This window comes from Podarcis cretensis (assembly GCF_951804945.1).
Source record: "Podarcis cretensis genome assembly, chromosome: 1".
Classification (NCBI taxonomy): Eukaryota; Metazoa; Chordata; class Lepidosauria; order Squamata; family Lacertidae; genus Podarcis; species Podarcis cretensis.
In genome coordinates, this window is record NC_137170.1 from 49,201,597 (window position 1) to 49,215,842 (window position 14,246).

Genomic DNA, 14,246 nt, shown 5'->3' on the forward strand with positions numbered 1-14,246 from the left:
GTAAAATCTCCCCCGAACTCGAGGGAGACGTCACCACGCCGCTCCCACGGAGCAGATGAAATTCAGACGTCACATGTGCAGAGGGAAGGAAACTCGAGCCGGGAGGGGGAGAGGAAAGCGCTCTTAAACCGACCTATAAGAGCCGCTGGAAGTTGCGATTGACACCGGAGAGACTCAATCGGGGTTAGGGTGGCCCTCGAAAATGAACTTTGGGCAACTCCGCTGAACCAATAAGGTCAATCGGGAGGCAGGGCCGCTTTGTCCCCCACCCCCCACCCCTTTCGGTGTGTGCGAAGATTAGGTTGCGATCTGGCAGGGGGAGCTGCCTTATTCTCTCGGCTCTCGCTGCAAGTGGAGCTGCGCCTTCAGCAGCAGCAGCAGCAGCAGCCCCGACGAGGCGAAGCAGCACCGAAGGACCCCGGCAGCCTCTCGCAGGAATGGATCATTATGACTCTCAGCAAACCAACGACTACATGCAGCCCGAGGACGACTGGGACAGGGATCTACTTTTGGATCCGGCTTGGGAAAAGCAACAGAGGAAGGTAAACCTGGATCTCGCCTCCCTCCGGCGGTGGGCGGTGGGGAGGGGAGCAGAAGCCCCATCTGTCTAGATGAGACCGAGGCGGCGGCGACGGAATCTGGGAGCGTGGAGGGAGCGTGTGGGATCGGCATCCCGTGGGGCGCCGCCGAGGAGATTCGTGGGCGCCGCCAACCCGCACATGCTGCTGTGCAGTTTCCATTTGCCCCCTGATTTTTGCCCACGCTGTGTAGATCCGGAGCAGCTGCTGAGCCCAGGATACCAGGCGCTTCTGCTGCGCCCGTCTCCTGCGCCTCCGCCGCCCTCTCCTCGGGAACCTCGTGGAATAATTTCAGCGCCGTTCCATTCCTCTCCGTCTTCTAGTGTCCGGGCGGGCGGCGGGGATGGGGTGGGCGCGACGCTCAGCCCAGCGCGGCTAAGGATTTGTCTCCAAGGGAGATCTGCCCGCTTCCCTCCCTCACGCACGCTCGCTCACATCCTCCTCCGCCGTCCCCACCGTGGCCCATCTGACACGGAAATAATGTCTTGTGTGGACGGTGGCGTCTCGCTCCCAGGGCGCAATAATTGGAGAGGGCTCATAATAACCAAGAACTCCCTTTAAAACACACGCGCAGTAGGGCAGGGGTTAAAGTTGTTCCATAGGCTTGGCTAGGGATCTATTTCGTTCGGAATAGACCAGCTTTGCCAGATCATGCTTTGTCCGTATGTAGCCTTTTTTTCTAAAATAAAAAGCTTTTTTATTTCAAAAGAAACACCGTCAGAGGCAAGCATGAGGTTGCTAGCGAAAGGCAGCGGAGGTGACGTGCAGAAGGGGGAGGTGGGTCGGGGTGAGGGGGAGACGCTGCTGAAATAAGGCGGTCGGCCGCGGAAAGTGTGGCGGAAGGTAAAGGGACGGAGCCGTTTGCGTTGCTCAATGCCTCGGCGCCGAAGTTGCCTTCCTTCCTCCACCTCCTCCTCCTCCTCCAGCAACAGATGTTTTCCTCGCCTGCGGGCGGGAGACAGGCTGGCTCGGCTGGCCTCTCCAGCGTTTCGCAACGCCACCTTCCCGGAGGGGCTCTTCGAGCAGGGAAGTCAGTGGCTGGGCAGTTTGCGCGCTTTGTTGCTGCTGCTGCTGCCGCCGCCGCCTTGCTAGGTGGAAGCAGCGGGGCTCCCTCTCCTTCGCCCCGAGGGGAGGGCGGCGCGTAGGTAGCGCGTGTTCCCTGCCACACCGTGTCATTATGAACAGCAACACTTCCTCTCCCGAAGCAGTTACCCGCCAAGGGAAGTTGCTTTAAAGGAGGGGTTATCCCCTCCCTACTTCCAGCCGCCAGAAATCTAAAGGTGTCTTTGGGAAGGTCGAGCAACCCGGGGGGAAATCCAGATCTCTTTGGCCAGCGGCCTCGTGCCGGCGGCCTGCAGTTCTTTCTTGTAGGGCGAGAATCCGGAGCGGGGAAGTGGGGGTCCAGGTTATCCTAAGCGGGGGCTATGTCAGGCCGATGGGTTGGGTTGGGTTGGGTGGTGTTCGTGACCCGCCTGCGCGCAGAGCCACGCTCTCCCTCGCTCTCTGCCCTTCGCTAGCGGGATGGTGGCTCACTTCAAGTTTTGAATGGTGCGGTTTAGGGCTGGGCTTGTGCAAAACTCATGTCCAAAAATGGTAACATTCATCCCATTTTTAAATTTAGGGAGGCGGGGGAGGGAGGTTAGGAGGCGTTCTAGCTTCTTCATTCTCTCTCTCTGCCCCCCTCCCCCCAATAACCAAAGGCATCCTGTATTAGCTCACTCTGGAATCCTAAGCCCTTAAACATTTCCCTTTAGTCATTTGTCAGACGGCAAAGCCCGATGAAGAGGAGGGGAAGCATTTGGCAAAGTTGCCTCCTAGCTATGTGACACACAGAAGAGGTCAGCAGAGGGAATGGCTTCTGCGTGTCTGGCTGGAGCTTTGTATGTATTTTGCCACATTAAAAGGACTTTGATGGAAGTCTGGTGGGTAAAAGAAGCATATTTTTAAAAACAGCAACAAGTGACTCCCCTCCCAAGGAGCTCTGAATAAAGGTGGGAATGTATCAATCCAAGGGACTGACTAATTGGAGAATACCCTGTTGTCGTTCCCCTTGCCTAGTTTATGAAAAGATGTATAGATACTTTAAGATGATGTGCCTTCAATGGAGGCTAAGTTAATTAAAGAACTCCCGTCAGCGATATGCATCCTGGCTTGACAAGGCTTTGTAGAGAAAATAAAGACAAGAGAAACAAACCCGGAAAACAAGGGTCTCATTGAAGAATGGGGTGCAGGGCAGATGACCTTGGCATGACAACAAAAGGGAGAGGAGTGGTAATTTAATTCTCAGTCCATGCGGTGGGAATGTTAAATCGCTGGCCCATGGGATGCAGCAGAAGTTGCTACTGAGAGATTTAAATTACCACAGAAGAGTTATGGGCAGATGATTCTTCAGTCTCACCCCCTTTTTTTCTTAGAACAACATGACATTTTAATTAGTAAACTTTGTGCAGCAAAGGGAGAAATTCTGTATATAGTAGAACAAAGAGATTTGTCCCTCATTTCTCATAGACAAATTATTTTATCTCTCTCTTTTTTGCAGTTAATGTCTACATGCCAAGCAGAATTTACATGAAATCAGCATATAAAGACAGTAAACAATTTTTTTTAATCCTTCATAAAAATCAAGTATCGTTAAAGCTCATAATTTCAAGACAAAATATAAAATACTGTTGAAACTGGGTAGAAGATAAGTTTCTAGTGTATGCATCTTAACATTACAACTGGAAGAACTTTAAAAGGCTTCATAGTATTAGTAGTTAATTCCAAAGTGCTGGGGGGCACTGATCAGACCCTGTTCTGCGCCCCTGTTATTCTAACCTTTTAACCATGGGGAAAATCCAAGCAGAGCTGAATCTGTCACTCTTAACGAGATCAGCTCACATTGTGAACAGTCTGCTGTAAGGCAGGAGACAGGAACCTGTGGCTCCTCAGATATTGTTGGGACTCCCTCTCACCAGTCCCAGCTGGTATGTCCTGTGGCTAAGTATAGTGGGAGTTTTAGTCCAGAAATATAACATAGTCCCTAAGGCATAGTGAGCTCAATCTTTGTAGAACTCCAATCCTAAAGGCACTTGTTAGGGAATTAGGTTGAACTCTGGGACTTACTTTTGAACAGAAATGCATAGGATCACACTGTTTGGTTTTATAGTTTAAAAACCAGCAGCACCCTGAACTTTGTCAAGGAGCCAACTGGCAATTAATGCAACTTACGCAAACTTGCAGATGAATGGGTCATATGGGCATTCCTTGTAGGCCCTCCCCTGATTTGGGAGTGCAAGGAGAATGTCTGACAAATTAGTCCTTATTTTAAATGAACCTAAATTTCAATGATTTTGTATTCCAAATATTTTCCAGTTACTCTGGAAAACTAACGTTAGGAAGTTCTTACATCCCTTCTTTGCACTAGCTAGATGACCCTCATGGGTCCCTTCCAACTTTACAAATCTGTGAACATTCAGGGTGTGTAACAACATTTCCTTAAGATGCTCTAGTATCCCTGTAAGTCACTCTTCCCTTGTATAGGAGCTATCTAGTGAATCTGCAGGTAAGCTGGGATTTGGCTCAAAGTCTCATTATTAATGCTGTCCTATGGACCAAAGCAGCACTTGGAGTAGCAGATCTGCAACACCACTTGGCATTTCTCTGTAAACTAAGCATGAGGAACCTTCTGCCCTCCATATTGCTAAATTCTGACACCCACCAGCTCCAGCCAGAATGGGTAATGGTGGTGGATGATGGGAGTTGTAGTCCAGCAACATATGGAGGGCTGCAGGGTAGCCACATGTTTCTCAAACTGCAGGACATAAGATACTGGAAGGGAAAGGAATAATTCTGCATGAGCTCTTGGAAACGACAGACGATGAGCAGTAGGGGAGGAATAGCATCAGCAAGCTGGAGAAGGTAGGAAAGGAGGAGTATGGAGAAATATTGATTTAGGGAGGGATCCAAGGGTGATATATTAGTAGTTGGTGTGATTTCATAAAGTTTGAAAAGCAAAAGAAATGTGATTGGAATTTGGCTGTGCTGTGGCTTGCAGTTTGGTACTTTCATATAGGAAGTGTGACAAAGCAAGTATGTTTCTCATAGGCTAGAAACTGTGGCTTCTGGTAAGGGGGCTGGCCTCATAACCACAGGGAGAAAAATGGGCTAAAGTCACCAGTGCCTGTGACAGCACATCTCTTTTCACACCAAAACTTCCATGTAGATTGGACCCTGAATTTTAATGTGTCTCCCCTTGGTGGTATTCCAGCATGCACATGAGATTTTCTCACCTTCCATTGAGTCTCTGTTGTCTACGGAGATATACAGAGAGAAGCTGCCTGAGCATTTAAGTCAATAGATAAATAAATAAGCCTTGACCCAGACAGAGGAGAATTGTGAACAGGATTAATATCTGGTGTGTAGGAAGGACCATAGCTCAGTGCTTTGCTTGCAGAAGATCCTGGGTTCAATTTGGGGCACCTCCAGCTAGAGTTCACCTTTCTGAAACCTTGCCAGTTAGTGTAGAGACTACGGAAATAGATGTGCTGTTCTGTTAGTCTGTTCAGTATTAGGCAGTTTCCTATGTTTTGCCTTCTCTCAAAAACCAGCCTTGGGACCTCACCAACCTGAAAAGGACTGTTCAGCTCTTCTGCTCATGTGTGGTGTTGGCATAAGTGTGTGTGTCTTGCAGGCAGGTTTTCTATTTTAAAACTTTAAAAAAGCTCATCATAGCATCAATTCATTTAAAAGAAAGAGGTTAGGTTATGTTTCTTGAATCTACAAATCACTTCCCACAACAAGTCCCAATGCAATTTTCAAGAATAAAATATGATAATAAAAATTCATAAACATATTCAAAATATGATAAACATACATCTACATTAAATACATTTCCATATAGGCTTTGCACTTTCCACATGAGGTTTGAATTACAGGGTTAGTGTGCTTTTTTCTTTTAATACAATTTTTTTTTGGAAGTTCCTGTTGAATTGCTTGAATAGAACTTCCAACCTTGACCTTTCATTCCCCAGTAAAAATAACTTTCTGTAGTAGCCCTGGCACAGCTTTTATAGGCTAACCACTGTTTCTTATTGATACTCAATGAAACTTGGGCTCATTTAATTGTGGCATGTTGCAGGCAGGTTAGAGTTTTCTGTTGTAAAGTTGGCAGAATCGAACATTTCCTGAAACCTCATGCAACTAACTGCTAATTTTGCAACCAGTGAGATTTTTCTGGTTTCATAATCAAAGGAAGTCAGGTTGCTACATGGCCCTTGTTTGAAGAACTTGCTCACAATGCCCAGTGTTTCCCAACATGGCATCTCAGTGGACAATAGTGTATGTCCCCTATTTGGGAAACATTTCAGCTACTTCCATGGCAGTCGCCTTTATAAGTTGGTTTTAAAATGTGCTTTGTAATCTTTGCAAAGGTAAACAGCAAGCCTGACTCAGAAAATAATGCACTCAGCCACCCTATCAACCCCAAGCTGTTCTTTGCACTGACTAAACCTATTTTCTCATTAGGATCAAGAATACATTCTTGTGTTTTTTTATATTTAAAATTGTTACAATAAACTAGTCCTAAAAAGGAAGGCAACTCACCAGGTTAAAGTAGCTAATTTTGTGTTCTCACAAGTCCTCTGGGTGTCAAATTATAGGAGAATACATTGCCCACAAGGCTGTTACATTAACTTACGGGTTGACAAGAAGAATGTTTTTACTTAGCTAGCCCAGGTTGGAAAGCAAACCAGTTAAACAGAACAATAACCCAACCTTGACTTTAAAGGAGAGGCCTCTAAGAGCACACGGAAAGCGTAAGCAATCTGAAATCTAATTTGCAAAGGAATATGGGGGGGTATGTGTGTGTGTGTGTGTGAGAGAGAGAGAGAGAGAGAATAGCTAGGTGAATAATTAGTAGGAGGGTTATGTTTAGAGGTCTCACAAACAACTCTGCAGGAGTCACACATTATACAGGATGTTTTTAATGCATGGTGCCATAGCTGTCACCTCACAAATGTTATTTGCACAGTGTTGTGAATTCCCAGAAGGATCCCAACAAAAGAGGCAAATTGCTCTAGAGTAAAGGTAGCTGCTTGTGTTACAGATGTGGGAGGTTTTCCTGAGTTTGTAGACACGGAGAAGTAGTGTCTCTTGTATTACTAATTCATACACCCCAGATATGTGCCCTGTGGAACTGTTTTCTTGAGTTTTATGTTTCACGGGGTGTATCAGAGTCTGCTGAGTATGTTACTAATTCACACAAGAAATTGGGCGCAATTGAAAGCCGATTTTGAAAGCCATCCAACTTTCACAAACTGCTTTCCATTAGGCTTGGAGGAGGGTAAGGAGGGAGGGTGACGGCTGTGCCTTAAATCAAACAAAGGCTGGCTGTAAACCTTGATTTGCCACATGCACTATTCTGGGTTGTAGTAGCTGTTTCGTGAATGCAAGCTGGCTGGGTTGTAGAAGGTGATACATGAAAAGCACCTGTGCCTCTGGTAGAATGCTCTTTTCTGGATGTGTATTGAGGCTTCAATATACCTGTCCTTTCTATCTCCTTGCCTTCATTGCTGACTGAAGCCTCAATACACATACACCTTGATTTGCCACATGCACTATTCTGGGTTGTAGTAGCTGTTTCGTGAATGCAAGCTGCCTGCAAAAGGTGGGGATGACGCAAGTCCCACCCACCCTGCCAAGCTACTTGGACTGGCACTTTCTCTTGGCTCCACCCACCCAAATCCCCTTCCCTTTGCTCCACCCCATGCAAGCCTCAAAAGGGATAGAAGGACTCAAAAGGGAAATAAATAGAGTCAGATGATGGTTGGGGTTACTATAGCGTGTGACTCTCTTGCAAGAGGCCATTGGTAGGACAATAATTTGGATACTGAAAGCTACTGTCACAGGATTTTTACCCTTTGAGAAGGGGAAATGATTTGGAGGTTAAAGGTAGGGACTGAACTACAGAACAAACCACAGCTTATTCTTCACATATTCTGTTTCTTTCCCAACGGCTGTTGTCTCAAACCTTTTTACTGGGATGAACATCTGGGATGGGGATCAAACAAACCATGTTTAAGGAAAGGTGCTGGGTTGACATGTAAATTACAAGTCATAGCTTAAACAAAAAGTTTATAAGCCAACAACTGAGCAGGGTTTCATATCATGGTGGTTTTTTTGCAGTCAAATCATAGTTAAAGCGCTTTGCAGGGTTTCCTTCTATTCCCTTTTGAGTCCTTCTATCCAAGAAAAGAAGGCTGGTCGCCGAAGAATTGATGCTTTTGAATTATGGTGCTGGAGGAGACTCTTGAGAGTCCCATGGACTGCAAGAAGATCAAATGCATCCATTCTAAAGGAAATCAGCCCTGAGTGCTCACTGGAAGGACAGATCGTGAAGTTGAGGCTCCAGTACTTTGGCCACCTCATGAAAAGAGATGACTCCCAGGAAAAGACCCTGATGTTGGGAAAGATGGAGGGCACAAGGAGAAGGGGACGACTGAGGACAAGATGGTTGGGTAGTGTTCTTGAAGCTACAAACATGAGTCTGACGAAACTGCGGGAGGCAGTGGAAGACAGGAGTGCCTGGCGTGCTCTGGTCCATGGGGTCACGAAGAGTCGGACATGACTAAACGACTAAACAACAACATCCAAGAAAATTGGCTCTGAACAGGAGATTCAGTATACTTTCGGATACTAGCTCTTGGAGACAAAATAATGCGATTTCCTTCTTGCCTTGCCTTAGAAATGCAGGGGACTGTTCCTGCTGTCATGCCCTCAGCATGGAAGCTTCTTGGAGGCATTTGTCTGGTCACTGTTAAGAATAGAACACTGGAATAGATGGAGATAATTTACTTGTCCGGTGCTACAAACTGAGTTCTGGGTCTGAACACCAAGGTCCCAACTGCCACTCAACTACCTTGCTGCCATGTTCTAAATTTCTCCCTGCTTGGTTCCAACTCTTCTAGGGATGCATGAATCAGTCTCTCTCCGCTCTGTCCCATTTTGAATGTGTTTACCCACAAGTCTCTTCCAATAATCAGAATTTTATTCCCCCCCCCCAAAAAATGTATTTAAATATGCACTCATACTTATTTTCTCTCTCAAAAAAAGTGTTTGTAAACTATTCTTTATTCTCTTGAAGTATGCATTCTAAAATTATTTTGATAATGGTTTTTGAGCTGATAACTGTGATGGTACATCTTGGAAGTCCAAAATCTGGTGGGTAATGAAGTTCTAATCTATACATTACATGCCTCCAGCATCTCTAACCCCAGCTTTTCTCAGCAGCCATTGGCTCACCTCTGTTGGAAACGGAAAGCTGGACTAAACAGGCCTTGGTTTGTCTGGTAAGTATTTTCTGCCTTGTTTGTGCACAATGGTTTATTACACCATCACTTGCTGTTATGTGGGAACCCTGCAAAGCACTTTAACTATGATTTGACTGCAAAAAAACCACCTTGATATGAAACCATGCTCTGTTGTTGGCTTATAAACTTTTTGTTTAAGCTATGACTTGGAATTTACCTGTGAACCCAGCACCTTTCCTTAACCATGGTTTGTTTGACCCCCATCCCAGATGTTCATCCCAGTAAAAAGGCTTGAGACAACAGCCATTGGGAAAGAAACAGAACATGTGAAGAATATGCTGTGATTTGTTCTGTAGTTCAGTCCCTACCTTTAACCTCCAAAACATTTCCCCTTCTCAAAGGGTAAACATCCTGTGACAGTAGCTTTCAGTATCCAAATGATTGTCCTACCAATGGCCTCTTGCAAGAGAGCCACACACTAGAGTAACCCCAACCATCATCTGACTCTATTTATTTCCCTTTTGAATGCCTTGATTACAGGGCTGGCATGGCATTTATTGGGGCGGTTTATTGAGGGGAGGATGGAGAGAAGGAAGGACGATTCTCCAGCCTCTCTCTCACACACAGAGGGAAGAATCAAATTAGAACTAATTTGTTTTTCACAGTATAGAAAAATGGTTTATTTAGAGTAGAAAGCATTAACATTTCCTTCACAAATTTTCTGTTATTACAACTGTTTGGTTATAAGAGAAAGCAGGAAATTCAGATAATATAAGCACAAGATCCAGTGCAATCTGTCTCCTTCATTGCGGAGGTTTGGACTAGATGACCCCTGATTGTGTCGCTTCCAACTCTATGATTCTGCCATGAACTTACTAGCTCAATTCACACATAATGCCCAGTAAACATCATCCACTTTTTCTAGGAAACTTCTGGACAATTCATCTGGGATCTAAAGTGCTACTTAGGGTCATCCAAGGGCCCATTTCCCCCCCCCCCCTTAAATTGCTGGCCCCACCCTTAGAGTTAAAAAAAAAAAAGGCTCATAACTCATATTCTATAAAATAACCTCTCTTGGTTGGTTTTTCTCGGCACATTTGTATTTCCCCCTCGAGAAGCTTTCATGTGTTCCTTTTCAAAGCATGCCACAATGTTCTTAATTTCCTCCCCCACCCTTTCCTTTGAGACAAGCTGATGTATGGATAAACAAGCCACAGCAGAAACCATAAAGTCTGCAGTAAGATGCTAGTGAATATGGTTCTTACTCAAAGGAAAATGCCTGAGCCACCTCCTAGATGCTGCATGGTAAATAATAAAGCCCATCCTTTGTAACAGCAGTTATGATTCTCCCACTTTTCTTACTGCAGCTGGTAAGAATATTGGCTGTGATCGAAACTGTACAAAGTCCTGGTTACTTTGTTTTAACTGCCTGATTTAAGTAGAATAATTAATTTTGTTGTTGCAATTATTAAGCAGTTGGGAGTCGGAAATCTTTGCCGATCAACTGCAAATCTCCCAGAGCACCTGCCAGTAGATGCTGATCTTCATTCTGCCCACCTCTGCCATGCACTCTCAAAACTGATAGGGGCTGCAAGGCCATTAGGACCTGGACTGGTAAACTACACTTCTTTAGGCATGACAAACACTTGCAAAGTCACAACAATATGTTGCTTATTATGGGCTGGATCTGCATGGAAAACTGCTCTTGAAACACCCTGCTTCTGTGGTTCCCAGAGGCACCTGACTCACTGCTGTTAGAAACAGAATGCTAGGCAATGCTAGGGGTTTTCTGAAGTTGTTAAGCAACTACTCCTTAGCCTACATGACCTGACTGAGATGTTTCTCTCTCTGCAGATTCATTTCCCATCCAGGTTTCCCCTACAGATTATTACTTCCCTCCCAGATGCCCACCAAATAATTCCCACTTGTTTGTTTGTGTGTGTGTGTGTGTGTGTGTGTGTGTGTATGTGTGTATGATGCTGCTTCCACAACTGGGTCCCAAAGGTTAGCAAAAGAGAGTAGCACACCTACTATGATGTTGCAGCCTAACTTATCCTCCTCCCACATCATCAAGCTTGGCCCCTAATGACGCTTAGGGAGTGATGCCTAATATTTTGCCCTTTATCAGTATGGTGGTGCAGTGAGCTGTGCAATCCATGTATTTGGGTAAATTGGTCAGTTGTGATGTTACAATCGGCTGAGTCCTAATTTGTGCATGTCTGCTTGAAGTTCTGATGACTAATTAGGGTTTTGAAACTCGGTTCCTCTTCCCAGCCCCGCACAGTATCTGCTAGACTGCAACAGCTACTGATATGAAGATGAAGTAAGATCAACCACAGTTTTGGGTGTGCAGATCTGTGCAATGTATTGAGAAAGATTTAACACTGGCTATCATTGCATCTTTACTTGCACTAGAACAGTCTTCCCCAACCTGGTGCCCTCCAGCTGTTTTGGAGTGAAACACCCATCAGTGTCAATCAGCATGGCTAATGGTCGGGAATTATGGGAACTGAAGTTCAGTAAATAACTGGAGGGCAGCAGGTTGAGGAAGGCTGCTCTGCAGCATGAAAGCAACTCTCTAATGCTCACTGATGCCTTAAATATATTTGCCATAAATCTGGCACCATGTAGCTGTCAGGGCTTCATAGTTGTAAGGCACATTTGTCAGGCCATAACATAATACATAGATATGTACTGTGATACATTCAAAACCCAAAAGAGAGATTTAACATTAAAGTGTGGAATCTCTATTCCTATTACAGATTGAAAACATTATTGTCAGGGCCAGAAGGAGTCTGAAAAAATAGCTCTGGGATGCATCTAGCCTATAGGCCATACATTAGCCATCTCTGACTTCACTTGCTCTCACTCACCCCTTCTATGGAACACAGATTGTTGTTTGTGAGGTGGCAGAGTCCACAGTGGCTTTGCAACTTTACCTGTCAGTCAGATTTTACAAATTAATTACAGTAGCATGAGATGAATGTCAGGCCTGGAACAGATACTTGCCAGGCAGGGAAATCCCAAGGCTTAGTTTCCACCATGGGCTTAGGTCCAACAAGCCCATAAACAGCTGGCTTGTGAAATCTTCCGCACAGTGGCTAATTTACACAACACATTTCTCATCATGAAGCAACTCTTTGCACTGCCACTGTGTAGAGAGTGGCTGTCTTTGAGCTTTACTGAGCACATCTCAGCAGAGTAGGTGGACATACGATGAGACTTTCCATGTGGATGTTTTCCAGTTTCCACTAGGATGTTTTCCACTAGGAACAGACTGTAGGCATCCATCTGTCTCAAGAGGCAATGGAGTACTTCTCTGGGGGTGAAGTCAAACCACTGCTTAGCAGCACCAAAGTTGCTTCCAGTATGTTTCTGAGCACAATTCAGTGGTGGTGCTGACCTTTAAATCCCTAAATGGCCTCGGCCCAGTATACCTGAAGGAGCGTCTCCACCCCCATTGTTCTGCCTGGACACTGAGGTCCAGTGCCGAGGGCCTTCTGGTGGTTCCCTCATGGCGAGAAGCGAATTTACAGGGAACCAGGCAGAGGGCCTTCTCGGTAGTGGCATCCGCCCTGTGGAACTCCCTTCCATCAGATGTCAAATAAATAAACAACTAACTGACTTTTAGAAGACATCTGAAGGCAGCCCTGTTTAGGGAAGCTTTTAATATTTGATGAATTATTGTATTTTAATCTTTTGTTGGAAGCCGCCCAGAGTGGCTGGGGAAACCGAGCCAGATGGGTGGGGTATAAATAATAAATTATTATTATTATTATTATTACCAAAGTGACCTCCCCAGGGAACAAGCCTGGGCAGTGTGTATGGAGCTCCTGGGCTGCCCAGATGACAAGACCCTCCTCTTGACCTCGTTGATGTGGTCCAAAGGAAAGCAAAGCAATATGTTTGGCCCCAGCTTGGCTGCTGCAGTTGCCAGAAGAAGGCATACAAGGCACCATCCAACCACCGCCTTTGGAACTCCGAAAGCAGTCCTGAGGGCTTGATAGAGAGCACCCAGGCCTGAGGTACCCCACCTCACCCCTCTCCACTTGTGGGGATTGCTTTGTGACTGAACTCTTAATAGCTAGACATGACCTAATAAAGCAGTAACAGATTTTTTTTTACTTAGTGAATTAAGTCTTATCATACCTGTCTCAGAAACTCTGCGCCAAGCAACAGAACATTGAGCTGATAAGATTAAGGCCTCAAAATGAAGTCTTGGGCAGGAATGAATACGCGTAATAAGGGCAGTGGGTTGTTTAGCAATGGCTGCAGCAATAAAGGCTGGATGGGTGGCGGCGAGAGGAAGGACAAAATGTTGAAGCAACCCGAAGGTTGCCGAACAAATGGCCTTGCAACTAACTGGAAGTTTTAGTAAAATTAGGAAAGACTCATTTTCCTGTTTCTGATTCTTTGGTTGTATTTTAACAGTGAAAGGCAATAGCATGTTTGTGACAGGGTTTGGAGCCAAGGAGTTATCTCCCTATTGTGCTGTAAAGTTTTCCTCTTTGGTATCCATTTCCTACCATACTGCTGTACAGTGGTACCTTGGGTTAAGTATTTAATTCGATCCGGAGGTCCGTTCTTAACCTGAAACTGTTCTTAACCTGAAGCACCACTTTAGCTAATGGGGCCTCCTGCTGCCGCCGTGCCGCCGGAGCACGATTTCTGTTCTCATCCTGAAGCAAAGTTCTTAACCTGAAGCACTATTTCTGGGTTAGCAGAGTATGTAACCTGAAGTGTATGTAACCTGAAGCGTATGTAACCCGAGGTACCACTGTACTGATATTCCTGACACCTAACACTTGGCGGCGGGGCTATTGCTCTGTTTCCCTATATGTATCTTATAAACCATACATTTAAAACACATGACTTTTCCTAAAGTTTTTCTGCTTCTCTAAACAGAAAAGTGTGTGGAGGGCACTCTTCAGTTTATATTTACAGTATTTATCACACCTTAGCAAGCAGAACTGCAGTCCTAACCTGGGAGCAAGCCCCACAAAATTTTATAGGACTTATGTCTGAAGAATGACTGTGATCCATATGCAGGGAGCCAAATCTGAGTTCATTCCTGGCAAAAGTTCCAAATTTCAGGGCCTGTCAACATCTCCTTGGCACAAGCTCTTAAGGCAGGTTCACTACCGCTAGATTTTGCTTTGCACCCTAATAGGGGATCCAATCTGCAGATGCAGCATGGCTGCTTGATTCCAGGGGCCAGGTGAAAAGTGGGGAGACTGCAAGAATATGTCTAACCAATAAGTGATTTTTGGGTGGGAGGGAAACGAGAACCTAATGAAGAGGCTTGTTATTATGGAGCTGAGAAACTATTGTGGGCTTGATTCAGAGAAATAAAAGCAAACATTGCTTCCCTTTGCTTTCA

At 45.3% G+C, this 14,246-nt stretch overlaps 1 protein-coding gene across 5 annotated transcripts in view; it reads left to right on the forward strand.

Moving 5' to 3' along the window:
• Positions 1-292: 292 nt before the first annotated feature.
• ACTN1 (actinin alpha 1) overlaps positions 293-14,246 on the forward strand; it is a 94,126-nt gene continuing 80,172 nt past the window's right edge. For 2 of the 5 annotated variants that reach the window (XM_079953631.1, XM_079953628.1), the window contains exon 1: positions 294-542. In XM_079953631.1, coding sequence (XP_079809757.1) covers positions 438-542 — 105 coding nt within the window. In that variant the 5' untranslated portion in view covers positions 294-437. Of the gene's footprint in view, positions 543-14,246 lie in introns of all 5 variants that reach the window. The other 3 variants (XM_079953629.1, XM_079953627.1, XM_079953630.1) reach the window with 3 other exon arrangements.